Here is a 22863-nt window from a genome sequence, read left to right on the forward strand (position 1 = left end):
TATTTCTTATGTATACCATGGAATATTATACAGCCATGAGAAAGGACATCCTGCCATTTGTGACAACACGGATGGGCCTAGAGGGCATTATGTTAAGTGAGATAAGTAACAGAAAGACAAACACTGTGTGAGCTCCCTTATATGTGGAATCTAAAAAAGCCAAACTCATAGAAACAAAGAGTAGGATGGTGATCACCAGAGCCTGGGGGCAGGGGAATTGGGAAGGTGCTGGTTAGAGGGTACAAACCTGTGGTTACAAGATGAGTAAATTCTAGAGATTTAATGTGTGGCATAATGATTATAGTCAACAATGCTGTATTATATATGTCAAAACTGTTTAGAGACTAGATCTTAAATGTTCTCACCACAGAAGGAATGATAATTACATGACATGACAGGAGTGTTGCCTAACACTCTAACACTCTGGTGGTAATCACATTGCAATATATAAATGTATCAAACCCACAAGTTGACACCTCAGATTTACATATTGTTATATGTCAATTATATAGCAACCAAAAAGAGCATTTCTTAGCTACATGCCAAACACATACATCAGCCTTTGATCATGTAAGCTTTCAGCTTAAACCTCTCAACTTAATAAAACTAGGGTATAAGTCAAATATTAAGTCAATTAGCAAACGATCAGGCACTATTATCTATTCTGAGAGGGAGGCGGGTGCCCAGTTGTGGAGGGTCTCCTAGGTCATATTAAGGATTTCATTATTTTTCCTTATGAAAGAGTTTAGGCAGGGGGGTCTCAGAATTTAATTTGGGTTTTGAAAGATTACTTCAACTGCTGGATTGAGGATAAATTCAAGGTGAATGAGAGTGGACTAGGGAGACCACTTGTTCTCAGAATAAATATTAATTGAATATGTGGAAGTATACACACACACACATATATAACTATCAGACTATAATCTACCTATTAAATATGTGCACATTATACATGCAGTTGTCTTGTACCCCAAAGGAGCTCTAGCAGCACAGAGGGCCAGCTCAGCCTGCCCTCGTGGTACAGTCAGACTTACCTTCTTCCCACCCTCAGGCAGGAATTGTGTTTGGCCCTTGTGGTGGACAGCTTCCTTCTTGGGCTGTGTCCTTCTGGTGGGTAAGCTGCTCACTAGCCTGTCCCACTCCAGACCCTGCAGGAATCAGGCTAACCCTGATGAGGGCACAAGTGCACTAGTAGCTCAAGTGCCCGCGGCCATATGGGAAACAGCTGGGAAGGCACCCCTTTGCTTCTCTCCAGCATCAGCGGTGACGCTGCTTCTCCCTGTCTGACCTTGGTTTACGGTGCAGTTTCTGAGGGCTCCTCTGCCCTGACATGGCCTGCGAGGCCCACAGGAGCCTGGGATGCATCAGCAGAAAGCACTAGTTCTGGCTTTGTCTTCCCAAGTAAGAAGAAACAGGGCAAATCCACACCTTCACAATTTGCACAGACCAGCAGAGGAATTAAAGCACACACAATCCACCAAATGTGACAGTAAAATGCTGTCACAGGTTTTCAATTTGCGAGGATAGCTGTTTCATAGAATGAAGGAAATTTTCATTTTCCTGAGTATGTGCTGCCTTCCGAAGGTGAAAGAAGCAGATGGCCTTGTTTATCATCATCATCATGAAACATGGGCATTTTTCTGAGTCCCCCTGCTCTGCAGACCATGCTTTGAAGTGCTTGACAATATGCCCTGGTCTCACTGCCCATCTCTCCAGGGCTCAGCTTGTTGTTGCCTGGCCAGGCTGTCCTTGAACTTCACACAGGTGCTTGTCCAGGTGGTTCTTAGCCACAGGCATTTCCATTTGATGCCTTGCTGGGCTCTGATGGCCCAAGGAGCTCCTGCCTGGTTTGTTTAGGGTTCTGGTGTTTGCCTATCTTTGACAACAAGTCTCTGTGCTCAACATTACCGAGATTCTGGAGGCAAAACTTAAAATGTAATGCTGAACTTGGAATGTGAACCTGACACAGATGAATCACCTGGGCTTAAGCTGCTCCTGGGAACTAGTAGCCCATGGGGAGGAAACAAGCCCTGTTACCTTTAGCTACCTTCAGCGACTGGTAACCTTTGTGCTTTGATGCTTACTAAGGCTAACTTTAATTTTGTAGGTATTTAAGTTATATTTTAATGCTTTGGAAGTTTAAACAATGTGAAGGAGAGCAGTTCTGAGTGGCAGAGTCACATGAGGAGTTGGACATGGGTGTACCTGTGGGCGGTGGCCCATTCCTCCTCTTCCAGGTGTGCCTCTACAGGTGTGCCAAGATACCCATGCCCTCAGCCCTGGGGTGGTGTGTGGGGCCTGGGGTCACCTTTGGCCAAAATCTGCCTCATCAACTCACCCTGGCACGCTGCCCAGAGAGCTGCACCTCCTCCATGTGGCCTGCCATGAAGACAGGTCACACACAGGGCTCCAGGCTGAGCAGGTAAACGTGGCCAGTTCCCATGATCAGGACCTCTCCATGCCCCCAGCCGAGTGATGACCCCTCTAAGCTGGATTTCCCATCCCTCCCTCCAAGCTTTCAGCTCCTGCTGGCATCTGCCTGGGACCTTCCAGTAGGCAATTCCCTCCACATGCCGAGTGCTGAGCAGCTTGGATCACTGCCCACCATTCTGTCTGTGTCTCCAAGAACAGGTGTGCTCTGAGTTCTGGGATCCACATGCTTCAGCACAACAACTGCTTTTCAGGTGCTAGAATTCAGAACACCTCAGACGTTTAGAAAGGTAACTTGGGAATATGTTTCTAGTAACAGCAAGCTTGACTGGCCCAGACTATTCCATGAAAAAGGAAACATTCCTTTTCCTGGCTTCTTGCCATACCTGATAGGGAACTGGGTCAGCTGGACTGTCTCCAGCCCAGTGGAACCTCTCACTGTCAGCATCCTAAGGGTAAGTAACAGGGTCTTATCCAGGCTGCATTTACAGCAAATTCTTGCTTTATCACCACCCCACCCCTCCAAAGTACCAATAAATTTGTTTGCTTAATATGTTTTTCATGCTTTGTATAAAGAACAATATAAGTTTGGAACCAGGATAAATCTTAGCCAAGTTCCTAAAGCACCACTGGGTGAATTGAGCCAGTCCCTGGGGGTTAGGGACTCACCCCAGGCCACCTATGCATTTGCTATTCCCCGGGGGTGTCCCTCTCATGCAGCCCCACACAAGCTTAGCACAAACATCTCCCTGGCAGGATTTGTAAATTCAAGCTTTATATTTTAAATTCAGACAGAAGTGATGGATCAATGTCCCATTTGTGTTTAAGTATCTTTTCTTTAGAGAGTTTTTGAGACACTGTATTAAAGGATTTTGGATCTTTATTGCAAACATCTCTGCAGGGGTGGGGGAAGAAATCAATTTGAAAAACAATAGACTCTAGGCTGTGTTTGCCATGCAGACAAACTGCTGGCTCTTCCTTCACCAGCCTCCCCTGCACCCCCTGTCCTTTCCCATAACTGCGATTTGTCCACCCCATATTTTACAAGACACTGCAAATATTTCCCTTTCCCAGTAACCATATGAGGTAGCAATTATTATTCCCATTTTACCGATGAGGAAACTAAGGCTCTCAATGGTTAAGTAACTTTCCCCAAATCACAGAGCTTTGTGAATGGTGGAATTCTATCTATCTGTTTCCACTTCAGGTTGGTGAAGACATCCCTTTGCACCTCAGCACTCTGTTAAAGTCACAGGCCCAGGGACGCCCCCATCCCATCACCTCTCTGCTTTATGCAGAGGACCTGAGTGGGTCACACCAAACCCTTGCCCACCTGCAGAACTCTCCTGATTCTGGCAGCAGGAGTGAGGCCATGGGGTTCTTCATGAGGTCAGCCACTGCAGGGTCTTTGGGTGTGATGCAGAAGAAAGGAATCCCCATGCTGTGTTCAAGGGGCCATCACTGATGGGCAGGCAGTTCCCAAATGGCAGCCTGGGGATCTAACAAACAACGAAAAGGCTTTTTCAATGCTGTGGATTGACCTGAGCTGCAGCTGAGCTTGTGTTTCTGGCCAGGAAATACAGAAATGAAGGAAGCATGGCGTCACCATGGTTTTGAGAGGTAGTAAATCAAGGCACAGTGGTCCCCAACTGACCCCATTCATCCATGGTTGGCTCTGGAATTTCTATAGAGGAACTAAGCAGTGGCATTTTACTTGGAATTGATGGTTGGGGAATTACTCTTAAAGCTGCATTTACACAGAAAACACCCATTTTGTTAAATTTAATATTACTTTGGCAAGAGGTGCTAAAATATTTCCTACACACTGCTTCTGGGAGCCCTTCTGCCTTTACTGACTCTCTCAAGTTTTTAGAAACCTTGGGAATAGACTTTAAGTCTTAAATATCTTCATGGTCTTGGGATTCCAGAAACTTTCTATTACTGTTTCTTTTAGAGCCACACTACTTTCTCAATCATTAGTCACATTTTTAACTGCAATCAATATTTCATTATATATAATTCAGAAACTTATGGGAAACTGGCTTCTTACCCTCTTTTAGCTTAAAGGAAGTCATAGAGACATGCTATACTAATTTTTGCTCATGATTATCTGGAAGAGCAGATGGAATTCTCAGACATTTACACAAATATTTCTTGGGTTTTCCCAAGTCCGGCTGGGTCCAGCCCCAGCCTCCATGAGCTTTAACCTTCACACTTTCTGCATTATTAATGAACTCAGAACTCTGCGTGTCTTTTAAGTATTGCATGACAATGGTGTGTAGAATGGTAATAAGGGAAGGCTTTAATCTTTTAAGAAAACACAATGCTAAGGAGTACTCCAAAAAGCAATATAAGTTCGGTCGCAGATTGTCAGCTTGTCATAAACAGCCCCGAGTCATGCTCTGCACACATGATGTGCATGTGATAAATGTTCTCTGAATTTATTGAATTTGGATTGTTAATATTGGAAAGGAGAACTCCTAACAGAGAGATATCAAAAGTCAAAATATCTTTAGTACACTAGCACTAGACTTTCAATTGCTTGGGATGACCTGTGTTTTATGCCAAGATTGGCTTCATATTTAAGCTTCACATCTTAAGGTGTGTCTTAGGAAGATAATATATAACTGAGAAACCATTTGGATGCTGTGAAAGAGGTTAAGATCATTGCCATAATCAGAATAAAGTTGTCATGTAGATCATTTTTTAAGCAAAAAAAAAAGACCTTCAGAACTACCTAGTCAACCATTTAATTTCATAGTTGAGGAAAACAAGTGGAGAACCCAGTGAGGGCCAGTCTTGGAGCCACTGAGACTCACAACTGGGGTGTGAAGCTGCCCCCTGGCCAATGACCTATACATTCCATAAAATACTATAATTATTTTGCATGAATTAAATAGAAAATCAAATGATTGCTTTGTAACAAAACTCTCACATTGATCTTAACAGCCCTAAAGTCTCGCTAGCGTGCATATACTTATGGATGTTACATCTTCCCAATTACTTATGTCATTTCGGCTTAAGGTGGAATCATGTCTAACAGGTGTGAAACATTTGTGAACTGAACGATAAAAACTGCAGCTGGTAACAGCTCGTTCCACACTTTGCACAGTAAGCCTCTTTTGCAGAAAAACTCCTCAGTTCCATTTTCTTAAATGTAGATTTCCACCAAAGTCCTAGCGGCATCTTTCTCCGGTCCTGGCCTGAACTCAGCGTCAATAGGTGCCCAGGAAGCTCCGGTCTCTGGGCAGTGGGGGGGCCGGAAGGGGTTGCTCGCACCCACTCTGTGATGCCAAAGGTGGCCCGGGCTTTGGTCCAGATCTCTGGAAAGGCGCAGGTTATCCGAACGTCCCTTTGATCATCTGAAGACTGCGCTTCGGGACTCATGTATCTACCTGGCAGGAAGCCTGGTTGTCAGCCCCCACGCTCCAACACTTTGCCAGCTAACTGAGGCACAATCTGGCTCCGTTCTTACCCGGTGTCCACAGCCAATCCAGCCCACCGCGCACGTATGTGAGATCTGCATCCGAGTACGAGTAGGTGGTCGCTAGCCTCTCCCTGTCCTCGGGGCGCGTCAGGCCACCGCGAGGCCACCGCCAGGCGTGCACCTGCGCCCGGCTCCCAGATGGGGCGCTTACCTTCTCGTGGGCGGACACGGGGGCCAGACAGCCCCAGGCGCTGGCGTGGGCCAGGAAGCGGGCGGTGCCGGGGCGCAGCCACAGGCCGCTGTCGCACAGGTGGGAGAACATCCCCGGCGGCGTGGGACGCGGCCTGGCGCGGGCAGCACCCGCTGGGGGCGGCGGGTGTGCGGCCTCCTTGTGCGCCGAGTCCGGGAAGCTCTGCTGCCAGATGCCGCCCGCGTCCTCCAGCAGCGCGGGCAGCGCCTCCTCGGTGGAGGCGCTGTCCAGGTCCTCGTCCACCTCGTTGGTGACGGCCCAGGACACGGAGCTCACGATCACGTATCCCGCGGCCGGGGACAGCAGCGCGCTGCAGCACAGCAGCCAGGAGAGGCGGGCCCCGGGTCGCGCCGGCCGCCGGCCACGGCGCACAGGCATCTTGCAGGCGGCGCGCGCGGCCCCGGGGACCACCAGCTGAGCGCGGCGGCCGACGAGGCGGCAGCGCCCCCCTGCGGCCGACGCTTGGAGCGGGCCCAAATTTCCGACCGCTTGGGTGCTGTCCCTATCCCGGGGACGTCCTGGCAGCTCACGCCGCCGAGAAGCCGAGGCTCCTCAAAGACCCGGTTCCACTCAAATGCGGCACGTCCTGCAGCCGCCGTGTGTACAGTCCTCACCGCCGTGTGTCAGGTCCGGGTGGGCTTGTGTCCAGATGGTGGGGCAGGTTCTGCCGCCATAAGGTGGGCGTTCAGATCCCGGCTCAATACGTGCCTCCAATCACCAGCTATGTGACCCCACCAAATTACTTAACCTCTCTGTGTGCCAGTACCCTTCATTGGGCAACGAAGAAAACAGTATCTAACTCATAGGAGTGGTGGATGGGAGGACTGAATGAGTTAATATTTGGAGAGGCTTAGCACAGCGCATGGCATGGAGTAAGACAAAGCCTTTTATTTTGATAATAGACAAAGGTGGGGATTGTTAATCATTATTTTAGAGTAGGAAACTGAGGAAACGGTGAAGATAAGGTTAGCACCAGGTTCGTCTGATGGCAAAGCCCATTCTCTTGCTCTGTAAAGACAGGGAGCGTCTTGCACTTTGCTAGGGCAGGAGGACATTGATTGCAGCCATTTCATCTGAAAGCAGAATTAAGTTTTTATGTATAAACTCTTGTAAACAGGGAATATGCCCCAGGATGCAGCGGCAGAGAATTGTGAGAATGTACCTCAGTTTTAAAGCATTCTTCTATTGATGGGAGTTTGGTTTGTTTCCAATAGTAGAGTTTTATAGCTATCAACATAATTTAAGGTTACTTACACATTTAAACTTCTGCATATGGTATCCATAGCTGGCCTACTAGGCTAGGGGACATTTTAGGCACCATATTTTCTACCTAGAAAGTAACAGTCCTGCTTCAGATCAGTTATGGATGAAAGTAAAGTGAATGAGCCCAAAGATTTTTAAAGATATTTTGGCAAATGTTAACTTTTGCAGTAACCAGAGGATCCACTGGTGCCCCCACTCCACCCACCTCCTCCCTTGCCTTCCATTCAAAGCCATTTTTCCTAAGAAAGTCTACTTCATCTCAACGCACTCCTAGCTGGCCTCCATCCCACCCCAACCGCCTTTCCAGGATGAGCCTTTTTCTTACTGGAGCCCCCTGCAGCCTTCAATGTAGCGGCCCCCTCCAGGATTCTCGCCTTACTATCTACACGCTTTCTATCTTCCGCAATGGTCCCTGTGTGAGAAAGCTGGAGAACTGTAACCAGATTCTACAATAGCAACAAAGGATATATGAAGAGACATGCTAAGCACCCACCTGTAGCTCTGCCTGTACCCCAGCAGGTGACAAATATTAAGCAATATAAATTGCCAGGGGGACACAAGAAAATTGGAGGAACTCTACAAGAGTTGGAGAGGGTGGGCATCATAGAGCCCACTCATAGTCCTTTTAATTCCCCAGTGTGGCCAGTGAGAAAGCCAGATGGCTCCTGGCGTATGACTGTAGACTACAGGGAACTGAATAAAGCCACACCCTCTTTGCATGCTGCAGTCCCCTCTATAGCAGACGTTCTGGACACCCTCAGCCATGAACTGAGAATGTATCATTATGTAGTAGACCTCGCTAATGCTTTCTTCTCTGTTGACATAGCAGAGGAAAGTCAGGAACAGTTTGCCTTCATGTGGGAAGGCCAGCAGTGGACATTCACTGTCCTTCCACAGGGATACCTCCACAGTCCCATCATTTGTGAAGTTACCAATTTCTTACCTTTTAATAATGCTGTATTTCAGCTTTGGTCCTCCAACTTATATTTAGCCTTAGGTTTTAGGATTGGCACCCACTAGGAACCAAAGATTTTAAGTAACAAACCTGAATCTCTTTTTTCCCCCATTTGCTTATTTAACTATAAATTTCTCAGAAAATAAAGAATAAAAATAAAGCATATGTATTATACAGAAGTCACCTGTATTTCCCTTCATATCAGTTTGAAGAAGCTCTTTGTGTATTACAAATATCGTTTCATATTTTTCAGGTATCTTATACATTTAAATTTTTTATTTTATTATTCTTATGAATTTAGAGAAATTTACATCTTATTTTGCATATTTGCAATAAAAACTGCAAGAATAAAATAATCTTCCCATGTTTTCTTCTGTCTGCTACTTCTGTAGCTTTTCTTCTTCCTTCCTAATTACAACCCTTTAGTAGAATTCGTGCCACATATGGAAAATTACTGAGTATCATAATTCTTCCAAGTGGTAAAGATACCTCAAGACAAATGCTGGGCATAGAAGCCACAGGGGATAAATCTGCAAAGAAGTAAAAAGCTAACCTTTTCAAAGAATACTGCTTCTCTCTCATTTACCAACTTTACATTTCCCTATATGGCCCCAGAAGATGACTGGTTAGCCAGGGACGGGTAAGATTCCTCAAGGGAGGAACAACCTAAGACAGGCACAGTCACAGGGGGGCCATCAGGTGAGAAATTGGGGATCAACAGAGGTGAGGCTTAGAACCTCACTCCCCACCTCCACGTTCTGAGAGAAATCTTCTGCATCCATGAATGTTTTTTTGCCCTTGTCTAGCTTGGATTAATACTTAGTCTATAGGCACAGACCTGATCATCTACATTTGCCCTCTTACAGCACTAAATTATGTTTTCTACCTTTATCTTGCATCTACCTACCACTTCAGCGTTTTATTAAAATAATAATAATAAGGAATGAAATGTGGGAGTCACATATAAATCAAGTATAAAAATCAAATGAATAATCATATCTGACTTGTTTATAGTTCATGATGCGTGATCAAAACTGAAAGTTTCTGTGATGACTGCCCTTGCACTGTTCACCATGTAAGAACTTATTCACTATGTAAGAACTTGTTCACCATGTAAGAACTTGTTTGTTATGCTTCAGAAGATTGGAGACTGTTGAGAATTAGGCTTAGGGTTGATTAATGATTGTGCATTGAGTCCTCTATACAGAATTTTATTGTTGTTAACAACCATTTGATCAATAAATATGAGAGATGCCCTCTCAAAAAAAAAATATGATACCAGGAGAAAAAACACTGTTGATGAATAAAAGCCTTTCAAATTCTAATCCTTTTATCTATTTTCACCATAGTAGGTTTTGAAGAAATTATTTGATTTTTATCAAATATGTTGCTGAAGGTAGGAAGATAATACAGTAAGACCAGTATTGGTTTATACAAGTTTTCAAGTAGGCTTATGTTCTGTGATCTTTGCTATGTTTGTAAAAATCTGGTATATGGGTAGAGAAAAATGTTTTGAAAGAACAGTAAAATGACTCATTATAGTAATTTAATATCCTGATGTGGAAAAGGCCATTTTGCCCTATTATAGGGATGTTGTCAGTGGAATCTGAGAACTCTTCAGTGAAGTAGTGTGATAAAAATACAGACAATCTTATAAATATCCAATTATGTCTTCTAGGCCTTTGTTAAAGCTTCCCACGTCTCAATGGACTCCTGAATATAACAAACCCTATACCTTATCAGTGGATGTGAAGAGGGAGATTCCTCCTGATGCCCAAAGACACAGGAGAGCCTGAAAGGGACCCTTGTGCACCCAGGCCCACCGGGGCAGCCAGAAGGGTTCCTGCAGGAGCTGAGATGATTACTAGTAAAGTAGGGAGAGCATGTTTATTGAGTGCTGGGCATTGTGCTAGTCATAATTTTGAATCGTTACATTATTTCTATGGAGATACCTTGCATGAAGGACTTCACAGTGTATTTTGAAAGAAAGACCTATGATTTCTTTGGTAACTAAAATTTTTGTTGTTTTTTATATTTACTAATTTAATATTGATGTCATTTAAGGTCTCCTTCAACGCTTGGACACTCCAGATACCCCTGGAGCCAAAGTCCAAGCCCCCAGAATAGTCGGCCACAGGAGCCAAGCACCCGCAGCAGGGCTTCCACTGCGATGCAGCGTTTCAGGCTGAATCCAGCAGAGGTTGTGGACCTCACTGCCGACGATGATGAGGATGGTAAACTGGAGTAGCAGCAGTGCACAACTATGAGGAGAATTTGATAAAATGAAATATCTTAATATGTTAGAAACTCCTACTCTTGCTTACTGGTAGTATATTATTAGACTACAAGGAAGTTGTCAAATATCCTAATCTCATTTTTTAATTGATACATAAACTGAGGTTTGCAAATTGTGCCTAAAATGCCTTCTGGTTATTGTTTCACCACTTGGCCGTTATCTTCAATATTTTGTCAAATATTTTGACAAGGGGTAGTTTAATCAATCCTCATACTTTCCTGTTAATTTTATTTGTAATATTATTGTCATACTTTAACTTTGCTATAAAGAACTAAAATGGCATTTTTTTTGAGAGGGCATCTCTCATATTTATTGATCAAATGGTTGTTAACAACAATAAAATTCTGTATAGGGGACTCAATGCTAAATGTACAATCATTAATCCACCCAAAGCCTAATTCTCGTCAGTCTCCAATCTTCTGAAGCATAACGAACAAGTTCTTACATGGTGAACGAGTTCTTAAATAGTGAATAAGTTCTTACATGGTGAACAGTACAAGGGCAGTCATCACAGAAACTTTCGGTTTTGATCACACATTATGAACTATAAACAACCAGGTCGAATATGAATATTCGTTTGATTTTTGTAATTGATTTATATGTGAATCCCACATTTCTCCCTTATTATTATTATTATTATTGTTATTATTATTATTTTTAATAAAATGCTGAAGTGGTAGGTAGATGCAAGATAAAGGTAGAAAACATAGTTTAGTGCTGTAAGAGAGCAAATTTAGATAATCAGGTGTGTGCCCGTAGACTAAGTGTTAATCCAAGCTAGACAAGGGCAATAAAACATCCACGGATGCAGAAGATTTCTCTCAAAACAGGGGGTGTAAGGTTCTAAGCCTCACCTCTGTTGATCCCCAATTTCTCACCTGATGGCCCCCCTGCGACTGTGCCTGTCTTAGGTTGTTCCTCCCTTGAGGAATCTTACCCGTCTCTGGCTAACCAGTCATCTTCCGGGGCCATACAGGGAAATGTAAAGTTGGTAAGTGACAGAGAGGTGATACTGTTTGAAAAGGTTAGCTTTTTATTTCTTTGCAGATTTATGCCCTGTGGCTTTTATGCCCAGTATTTGTCTTGAGGTATCTTTACCACTTGGAAGAATTATGATACTTGGTAAATTCGATATGAGGCACGAATTCTATTTAAGGGTTGTAATTAGGAAGGAAGAAGAGAAGCTATAGGAGTAGCAGATGGAAGATAACATGGGAAGATTGATTATTTCTTTGACATATCTTCTTGTAGAGTAACTTAAGCATGTATATGTTTTAAACTACTAATTAAATTGCATACACACATTAACATAATAGGAATACAGTTACATAACCAAAGCAGACCTATAATTACCAGCCATCCCCAGTGAAACCAAGAAAACCAGTTAGGCACCCTAGGCATTTGTGAAAACTTATCTATGATATGGTGGATATTGTCCACCTGAACTTGAACAGTCTGAGAGAAATAAGAAAAATTAAAACAAAACATTCCTGGGGACTCTTCACATCCCATATGTTCTTTTAACAGTAGATAGTCTGTAGTCATAAGATTTTGGAGTGCTACTTCTCCTAATTCTTGGTTGAGTTCCAACAGTATAGATCCAGTCAAACTTGTACTTCTCCTAATTCTTGGTTGAGTTCCAACAGTATAGATCCAGTCAAATTTGTTGTTTTACTGTATGCACAGGCCAGCTTAGATATCTCCTTCTTCATTCCAATGGCAAGTCCAGGAACTGGTGGGATAAATGCAGCTACAACTGCAGCATTGCCTGGATCTTTGTTGAGGTTTTTTTGATGATCATCTTCTGGTATGACTCTTCCAGAGAGTGCTGATGTTGGAAGTTCTTCTTCATATCGTATCTTAGTTCATTTTCTGGGTAGTCAAATTAGGATTTGATCCTCTGTATAAACACAAACAGACCCTTTGCCCACACTTTGATATGCCCTTTATCTTTATACCAGTAGAACTCATTGGAGGTCACCACACAGGAACTGCTTTTTTTTTTTAAGAGAAAGGAATATTATCAGAAAAATGTACCTCCATAGCCGATCATCTGACACCCTTTAAGTGATCAAAATTAAGGCTATTTAAAGCATGCAATAATTGTTGATTTACAGTTAGTTTTATCCTATCAGGGAGTAATCCCCCTTTTCTTTCTTTCTTTTTTTTTTTATCATTAATCTACACTTACATGAAGAATATTATGTTTACTAGGCTCTCCCCTATACCAGGTCCCCCCTATAAACCACTTTATAGTCACTGTCCATCAGCATAGCAAAATGTTGTAGCATCACTACTTGTCTTCTCTGTGTTGTACAGCCCTCCCCTTTCACCCTCCCCCCCCATGCATGTTAATCTTAATACCCCCCTTCTTCTCCTCCCCTTATCCCTCCCTACCCACCCATCCTCCCCAGTCCCTTTCCCTTTGGTATCTGTTAGTCCATTCTTGGGTTCTGTGATTCCGCTGCTGTTTTGTTTCTTCAGTTTTTCCTTTGTTCTTATACTCCACAGATGAGTGAAATCATTTGGTATTTCTCTTTCACCGCTTGGCTTATTTCACTGAGCATAATACCCTCCAGCTCCAACCATATTGCTGCAAATGGTAGGATTTGCCCTCTTCTTGTGGCTAAGTAGTATTCCATTGTGTATATGTACCACATCTTCTTTATCCATTCATCTACCGATGGACATTTAGGTTGCTTCCAATTCTTGGCTATTGTAAATAGTGCTGCAATAAACATGGGGGTGCATCTGTCTTTCTCAAACTTGATTGCTGCGTTCTTAGGGTAAATTCCTAGGAATGGAATTCCTGGGTCAAATGGTAAGTCTGTTTTGAGCATTTTGATGAACCTCCATACTGCTTTCCACAATGGTTGAACTAATTCCCACCAGCAGTGTAGGAGGGTTCCCCTTTCTCCACAGCCTCGCCATCATTTGTTGTTGTTTGTCTTTTGGATGGCAGCCATCCTTACTGGTGTGAGGTAATACCTCACTGTAGTTTTAATTTGCATAAAATGGCATTTTTTTAAGTACCGACAACAGAAAGCCAGTATGACTGACTTAAATGGTAAATATTGTTTTTTTGAAATAACTGATTTATTTTTTTAAAGTTATCATTGATATACACTCTTATGAAGGTTCCACAAAACAATGTGATTATTACATTCACCCTTATTATCGAGTCCCCGCCCATACCCCATTGCAGTCACTGTCCGTCAGTGTAGTAAGATGCCACAGAGTCCCTATTTGTCTTCTCTGTGACCCCATACACACCAAGTGCATTAATCATGATTCCCTAAAATCCCCTTCTCCCTCCCTCCCCACCTGCCCTCCCACACCCCTTCCCTTTGGTAACCACTAGTCCCTTCTTGGAGTCTCTCAGTCTGCTGCTATTTTGTTCCTTCAGTTTTGCTTCATTGTTATACTCCAGAAACGAGGGAAATAATTTGCTTTGTCTTTCTCTGGCTGAGTTATTTCACTAAGCATAATACCCTCTAGCTCCATCCATGTTGTTGTAAATGGTAGGACTGATTTCTTTCTTATGGCTGAGTAGTATTCCATTGTGTATATGTACCACATCTTCTGTATCCGTTCATCTACTGATGGACACTTAGGTTGTTTCCATATGTTGGCTATTGTAACTAGTGCTGCAATAAACATAGGGGTGCATATGTCTGAGAAGTTGTTTTCTTTGGGTAAATTCCATTGTGTGTATATACCATATTTTAAAACATCATTTATCCATTGAAGGGCATTTGGGTTGCTCTGATCTCTTGGCCAAGAGCATGAGTGTGGAAATATCTCTATAAGACAAAAAAAAATGTGAATTTTAAAGTAGAAAGTTATACCTCAGAAAAGCTATGTAAAAAAAAAGAATCATCCTGACACATTCTACATCGGAGGAGATGAATAGATGGCTTCCAAATGTAATCTAAAACATGCAAGAATATTTAAGGGGAGGTACCAAAACCTAATGAGGGAAAAGAAAGGGTTTTCATTAAGTGGTTTGGTGATAGCCAGTTAACCATGGAGGGACAAGACTGGATTCTATTTATAATCTTATCTGATACCATAAAACAAAAATTAGTTCTAGATGAAGTAGATAATTGAGGAAACATACCAAACCAAACATAATATGTATCCATCGTTCAAATAAGGAAACACTTTCCAAACTTACAATAATTTGGAAAAGAATACATCCCCCAGATGTTACAGATTTCATAGCATAAAACTGAAAGGCTCTTGTGTATTTCTTAGAAGAATTACATCTCATTTTGTAAAAAATAACTGGAGAAAATACAGAACAAATGTAATATCTTTATTTTAGAAGTAAAGGGTTAATATCTTAAAGAATATGAATGTATAAGATCTTAACACCTTTAGAAATTGCAGGATTGATATCAGTATACAGGATCATACAAATTCTTATGGAAATAAATTTGTAAACAAAAATCATACAAGATGAAATATATGAAGATGTACCAATTAAGAGAGTAAGTATTGCTTTCACTATATGCGTTGAGCTCTGTTTTTTAGAAATTTTCATTTAGACAGATAGGATTTTTATGTTTGTAATGAATTTCATAGCCTTCAAAGTGAGTAAAACATTTTGTCTATCAATTAGTTGACAAGCAGATACACTTTAAAAGTTTTTTCCTTTTGTTTCTAGCACATATCGATGAAATTGAGGAAGATATGGTTTCAGAACCTTCCTCCACTCCCCAGGTCACTGCCCATGCAGAAATTGTTGTTACCTTGACCGACAGTGACTATGCAGAGACTGATGTCACCTTGAGTGACAGTGAAGTGGAGACTGTGACAGATGGAGAAAGCAATCAGTAAGATTGAAAGAATTTAAACATTTGAAGTTTTAAATGTAAACTTAAACATCTTTATGCTGCAGAAATTTCCTTTATTTTATTTTATTGAGATCTAGTTTGTGTATTTATAAACCAGATAAGCAACTTTAGTGGTTTTCAAACCAGATTACTGTAGACTCCCCCGGAAAGATTATAAAATAAAGATACATTGTTGCCTGGATTGTATCCCCCACCAGTTGTGCCAGAATCTTAGGGGTCACTATTTTTTAAAATAGTGTACAGTTAGAGTTAAGAGTCTTTGCTCTAGATAAATGGTAATTTTACTTAGTGTTTTACTAAGTAAAATTCAATTTGCTTTCTGATTAAGGGAATTCATGAGTTCCTTTGAAGTTTATATGTTCATAATGCATGAATATGGGGTATGGGCTAAAATTAAAAGTGAAGAAAACTTTAAAGGAGTATTGATGCTGAAGTATTACTTTTTGTTCTGATTTGTTTCATCCCAAGATCGCAGTGCTACCAGGGAAGTCTGTGCTATTATGTTAGGGCAGCAGAGCATGAAACATTCTTTTGCCCCTCACTCAGTAATTTCATCAAACCCCTGTGCCAAAAAAATGAATGAAAACCCTCATTTGCTTTGATAAATAACTGGAAATGACATTGCCTTTTGGGAATCATTTTGACACCCCCGTCAAGAAACTAAACTAAACTAAACTAAACCCTAACACTGCATTCATCTTGTGCTTTAGATGATTACAAATATTGGTAAGAGTCCCACTGTTCCATTGTCCCTCTGTTTCGTTTCATTCATCATACTAAGCTCTGGATTAATCTCAATTTTTGTGTTGGAATGAATTTAGAAATGCACTTGCTGATGATGTTTTAAGTTGTGTTGTTATAGACTGTAAAAACAGACCTTATTTTGGAATATGTCAAAACACACCTAGAGTATGTGCTTCTCCACTTGCCACTGTCCCACTGAAGTGCTGCTACTCATGGCCTGGAAGAGAGCGCTCTAGAATATATTCCTGGTTTAAGTTTTAAAGGATTTTCCCAGACTAAGAAAAACTGATATTCCCCAGTTTGTGCCCCATTATCCTGTGACTTTGCATAGTGCTTGGTATAACAGTGACTCCGTTTTTATGAGCTACAAGAAATGCTGAAATTAAGGATCTCCTTTTCTTTGTGGAACTGGGTATCTTTCTTGCCATGGAGCTGCTTAATATTTAAGCAGATACAATTACCATAGTAACTGGATAGTGCCCTTGACCCATATTTTGCCTTATTGTTACTGGGGGTACTAACTTTGTCGCTGTTTAGCTGGCCCCTAGAGAGACTGCATCTGCATTTCAGATTCTTTGATGTCAGGACTTGACAGATGTCACTAAATTGGAGTTAGGGCTTCCTATGAAGCTTTCACAAAAGTACTACAAAATGGACGTGGAACTTTTGGCAGCTATTAACAGCTTTTCATGAATGACAGACTTCTCATCACAGACTCTTGGTTTCTCAAAGATTTTACACGGTGACCTCTGTCCTCCTTCAAAGCCATTGTTATCCTGAGACATTTGTTTACTCTCATGCCTCAGCCTGTACTGTCCTTGCCGGGATGGGCTGTCGTTTCTTTACTGTCTAAGGAATCAATCTTCTTCACTCCTGATACTCGAGAATTTCATTTTAGAGTTTGAACTTCTTTATAAACTCTTAGGCTTTACACTTGCTGAGGCCATCTACAGCCCAGTTTGAACGTTGGGGTTCTTTCCTGAGGGGTTGAGCTTGTGCCCCTCATGACGGCATGTGAACCGGTCTGGCCCGCCCTTTCCACACAAGCTGACGATAAACTCACAGTCAGTTTCACATTCAGTTTGGAAAAGAGAGAAAAAGACATTTTGATAAGCCGCACCTTTCTAAAATATTTATTTTTCTCTGGGAGCTTTAGGACTGTGTATTCTACATGCTCTTCCTCCATACCCTCAGTCTACATCATTATAATCCCTTAAAAAAAAAAAGAAACATGCAGTAAGTAACAATACAATACATACACATCATAAAAAGATGATAAAAATGTTCAACGCAAGCAAGTTTTGTTATGGCACCCAAACCAGTCAACGAGCTGCAGCTCTCCTCACCTCTGCTGATCCCAGGAAATTTCTCTGTGCCTTGACTCTCTTTTAGGGCAGCACCAGAAACATAGCTTGGTTTAGAACTCCCAAAGCTGTGTTTCACAAATTCAATCTGGACTAAACATACAAGATCATGCAGATGTTATTAAATATTTAGGGTGTTGATAGTTTTGTTACTTTACGTGTGGTGCATACTTTCAGGTACTAACATAAAATCTGAACATTTGATTATAACCCCAGATGTATACTCAAAATAACCATTGAAAAGAGAGCAGCATTCTTGAACCAGAACCCTGTATTTTACACCAGTGATTGGTCTGGCATATCATTTCTCATATCCTTAGAACATTTCATTCAGCATGCTTATTGAGTGCTGGGCATTGTGCTAGTCATAATTTCATTACATTATTTCTATAGAGATACTTTGCATGAAGGACTTCACAGTGTATTTTGAAAGAAAGACCTATGATTTCTTTGGTAACTAAAATTTTTGTTGTTTTTCATATTTACTAATTTAATATTGATGTCATTTAAGGTTTCCTTCAACCCTTGGACACTCCAGATACCCCTGGAGCCAAAGTCCTAGCCCCCAGACTAGTCGGCCACAGGAGCCAAGCACCTGCAGCAGGGCTTCCACTGTGATGCAGCGCTTCAGGCCGAATCCAGCAGAGGTTGTGGACCTCACTGCCGACGATGATGAGGATGGTAAGCTGGAGTAGCAGCAGTGCACAACTATGAGGAGAATTTGATAAAATGAAATATCTTAATATTTTACAAACTCCTACTCTTGCTTACTGGTAGTATATTATTAGACTACAAGGAAGTTGTCAAATGTCCTAATCTTATTTTTTAATTGATACCATAAATTGATACATACACTGAGGTTTGCAAATTGTACCTAAAATGCTCTCTGGTTATTGTTTCATTACTTGGCTGTTATCTTCTTGGACAAAAACTATTTTGACAAGTGATAGTTTAATCGATCCTCATACTTTCCTGTTAATTTTATTTGTAATATTATTGTCATACTTTAACTTTGCTATGAAGAACTGAAATGGCACTTTTTAAGTACAGACAACAGAAAGCTAGTATGACTGACTTAAATGGTTGATACTGTTTATTTGAAATAACTAATTATTTTCTTTTAAAGTTATCATTGATATACACTCCTATGGAGGTTTCACAAGAAAAACAATGTGGTTATCACATTCACCCTTATTATCGAGTCTCCCCCAATACCTCCTTGCAGTCACTGTCCATCAGCGTAGTAAGATGCCACAGAGTCCCTATTTGTCTTCTCTGAACTGCACTGTCTTCCCCGTGACCCCATACACACCATGTGCACAAGTCATGATAACCCACAATGCCCTTCTCCCTCCCTCTCCACCTGCCCTCTCCAACCCCTCCCTTTTGGTTACCGTTAGTCCCTTCTTGGAGTAAGGAAGCAGAACTGAAGGAACAAAATAGCAGCAAACTAACTTACTTTTAAAAGTTGCTACCCTTTAATGTAATATTGCTCTTCCCTTCTGTGCTTCTCAGCTTTACTGTTTTGTTTTGACTGAAAACTGCCCTCCAGTAACTGAGGAAACAAACTGGAATTGGAAACAGGCGAGGGAAAGTGGTGGCACGTATGACTACGTGAGTACTCCGTAAGATTTCCCACATATTGATAATTATCTTCAGGAATTATCAGTTACATCTTTGAAGGAAATGGTCAGTCAGTCATAATTTTCTTAAAGGATGAAGGCAAGTCCTATGTGAATTTGTTAGCTTTGGGAGTTAGCTATCAATTGGGGAAAGGATCCATTAGGGAGGGAGGAAGCGTCAGAGGCCATGTGCACTCGGCTCCCACAGATGCTCTGCAGTCTGGGTGACCATGACTCTCAGAGCACCAGAGATATGGGATTATGTATATGAAAAGATCATTTATTTCCACCATCTGCATTTCATTCAACAGTGTCTTGCTTTTTATTCTGAAGCACCACAAATTGTCTGTAAGAGAGAGGTAAATAAAATAGGAATTCAAGATTGCTCAGTTAATTAAATATATGACAACTGTTTTGGAAACTTCTTGTGTGTTTTCCCATTTGACACCTACCAGCAAGTAGGAGAAGGTGACAGAATAGCCTTCTAACCCACTGGAATTAGTTCAGGCAGAATACTTTTACTAGGTTAAAAGAATGCCAGTGAAAAGTAGACGCCCCCTTCTCCCCACTGATTTCTCTCAGTGGAAAGCTCCTAACCTATTAAAAATAAATCCAAAGCTTAAGTGTCTGGGCCCCCTGGTTCCTCACTGGCAGCCATTTAGTCTCCTGAAGGCATCTGGCAATGTCTGCAGACACTTTCAGGTCTCACTTTTGGGGTAGAGTGCGGCCATCACCTAAGAGGTAGAGGCCAGGGATGCTATGAATCACCCCACAATCCACAGGATGGCCCACCCTGTATCCCCACTTCCTTCCCCAACACACAATTATACAGCCAAAAGTGTCGATACTGCCAAGGTTGAGAAACTGAGATAAGCCATTTGCAAATAAACAGAGGTTCCTCCCTCCCCTTTTTACATGTAGCAAATATGTTTAAGCATCCAGAGTAGTTTCCCGTCTAAGGCAACAGGTACTGTTCGCATTTCAGAAATCAGCCTACCGCTCTGCACTGTATAGAATAGATTGTATTCTTGATCTGTAACATGTTAAGATAATCCCTTCTTTTTGAACCAAATCGTTGTGACTATGCTTTGGACAGATTTATTTCTATTATTCTCAATTTTGAAACAGCCATTTTATAATCAGAGTCTAAAATATAGCTCATTGGTAAGTTAACATCTGCCTCAAATTTACTTCCTACTACAGAAATTTTAACTTTTATTATAAAACACTAATGGAATTAATATTTGCATTAAAAAAAATAAACTAAAAGCCATGAAAAAAAAGTGTGAGAGTGCTTTGATAACTTATCCATGACCATATACTGTTAGTGGTGAAATTAAAATTCCTTTTCAAGCAGTCTGACTCTAGAATCCATGCTGTACCAAAGAAAGGACAGTTTCTAACCCTGTTACAGCCTGTGACAATTATATGAACATATCATTTCTCATATCCTTAGGTCACTTTTTCTTTCCTTTTCCTCTTTTCTGCTTGGTAGTAGATCACAAAACTTCCATAGTGGTTACCCAAAAAACTATTTTAAAAACCTGAATTATTGGCATATGTATATGTGTTGGATTTTTAAAATGCAGTAATCACATTTTAGTGACATCATTTTAATATTGCAGTTTAGCTTTATGAAAGCTTTTTTAAAACTATATATTGTACTTATTAGAGAGTTAATAGTTTTAAAGTTTGTTTTAATTATTGTTTAATTACGAGTCATCTGCCTCGTAGCAGGCCTCTGATAGTGATGCAACTGTCCATAGCAGCAAGATCTCCACAGGGTCAGAGACGTCAGCTCCTCGTACAAGGAATAGAATGACTGGTACTTCTATAGGAGGTACGTTTTAAAAAACGGGCTGGGGAGAGGAAATTTTTCATCACTTTTGTCAGAAAAAGTACTGTTTTAAGGATTTTAGCTATGTTAGCAAAAGTGTAATCTTAGAGTGAACATCGTATGTGAGCAAAGTCGTCTCTATTAGACTAAGATTTCACATTTAAGGTGCTGTATGTTACCGAACTATCATAGCACAACCGAAAGAGATCGGGGGCTGTCACCAATCATCATCCTGCATCTCCAGCAGCTGGGTTGGTCCCATTCCCTAAGTACACGCACACACACATTTATGTGAAGTCTGGGTGCACTTCCCTGGACTGTCCTCATCTTAAACTCCTTCCTCTAACTTGCTTCTGACGCCTTTCAAAACAAACATGGTGTTGAAAACATCTGGCCATCGTCTTCTCATCTCTGTTTTTTCCTCGAACTCTGTTTTCATCCCTTCTCACTGGCCCATCTCACAACCACAGGTGTCTCCCTCAGCACCAGTACACTCACGACCTCCCACTGTTGCTTCCAGAGCCCTCTCCTTGTTAAACATTCATGCCCAGCTCACGCTCAGACACCCGCTCTGGGCCAGTTTGCAGTTGCCAGACTCCGCAAGCCCCAGTCCATTCATCTGACTTCTCCATGTGCTCCTTGTTTTATGCACATGTGGAATCTTATATATTCATTTATTTAACAGATATTTATGAACGAATTGACTGTATACTAGGTATCAAGGACTTAGGTAGGCACTGGTAACAGAACATTAATTTTCTGCCCTAAGAGAGCTAGTATTCTAGTGGATAATAACCAACATCTTTTGCACTCATAATATTGGTCAGTGACGTATTTTTATTAACTCTGATTTTCATAGTAACCTATGAGGCAGATTTTATTACTCTCCTCATTGTGCAGATGAAGTAACTTGCCCAAGGGTATGTGACAGTGGAGCAAGAATTCAAACCTAGGAAGTCTAGCTTGGAGACAGTACTCTTCCTTTATGCCAGGATTTCGCGCCCTTGGCTGTTCTCTCCGGGCTGGACAGTTCTTTGGGTGGGGGACAGTCCTGTGCTTTGTCGGCTATGTACCAGCATGCTTGGCCTCTGCCCACTGAAGTCAAGCATCAGCACCTCCCCTCCAGTGTGACAACCACAAATGTCCCCAGGTGTTGCCAGATGTTCCCCGGGGGCAACATTGCTTTATATTTTACTAGGACCCAGTGCTTCTAATACTGGTTGATTAACATTTTAAATCATCTCTATACTTGATGATGAGCTCCTCAAGGACTAAAGATCAAATCTTTCTCTTCTTAGCACTTAACTGCAGGCACGCATGCCTCTTTAAACTTGGGGGGTTAACTTAAATTTAAAAGTGCTTATTGAGCCACCTTACATTGTGCAGGCATGTTGCTAGTTGAGATAAGACACCAAAGGCAGACTGCATCGTAATTATTTTAAAGGTTTAAAGGTCAGGACTTTTATTTTTAACCGTTGCATTTTCCAGTGCCTTTTTTAGATCCTTTACCATGCATGCCATTACTATTTGCAAGACTTGCCAAATGAATGAACAAATGCATCGGTCCATCTCTGTAATCCTCCTAAGGAACTGAAAGTACTTTAACAAGCTTCATGTCACTGAGCTGTGAAGTTAATTTCTCTGGCCCAGGTTTCCTATTGCCTCATTTTTAGTGGACACTGGGCACTAAATATTAATTCAAAGGAAGTGTTGTATTTACTTTATCAGATATCTTTGTATTTCACCTCTAATTTATGGCAGTGAACAACAGGAGATCCAGCTGTCTGTGCATTGGGTTGCTACCCTGTTTGACCAA

At 41.5% G+C, this 22863-nt stretch overlaps 1 protein-coding gene and 1 pseudogene across 7 annotated transcripts in view; one reads left to right on the forward strand and one right to left on the reverse strand.

Annotated features, from left to right (window-relative positions):
- The window catches only part of LOC118971896 (protein CREG2-like), a 34878-nt pseudogene extending 16600 nt beyond the window's left edge, over window positions 1-18278 (reverse strand).
- The window catches only part of FHL2 (four and a half LIM domains 2), a 77368-nt gene that overhangs the window by 46908 nt on the left and 7597 nt on the right, over window positions 1-22863 (forward strand). For 6 of the 7 annotated variants that reach the window (XR_012132331.1, XR_012132326.1, XR_012132324.1 and 3 more), the window contains 3 exons: window positions 15291-15459; window positions 18100-18269; window positions 19104-19202. Coding sequence is in view for 1 of the 7 variants with exons in the window: in XM_073238891.1 (XP_073094992.1) it covers window positions 15291-15459; window positions 18100-18283 (353 nt within the window). In the remaining 6 variants the exon portion in view is untranslated. Of the gene's footprint in view, window positions 1-15290; window positions 15460-18099; window positions 18284-19103; window positions 19203-22863 lie in introns of those variants that run through there. The other variant, XM_073238891.1, reaches the window with a different exon arrangement.

Source organism: Manis javanica, chromosome 1, assembly GCF_040802235.1.
Source record: "Manis javanica isolate MJ-LG chromosome 1, MJ_LKY, whole genome shotgun sequence".
In the NCBI taxonomy this organism is placed as follows: Eukaryota; Metazoa; Chordata; class Mammalia; order Pholidota; family Manidae; genus Manis; species Manis javanica.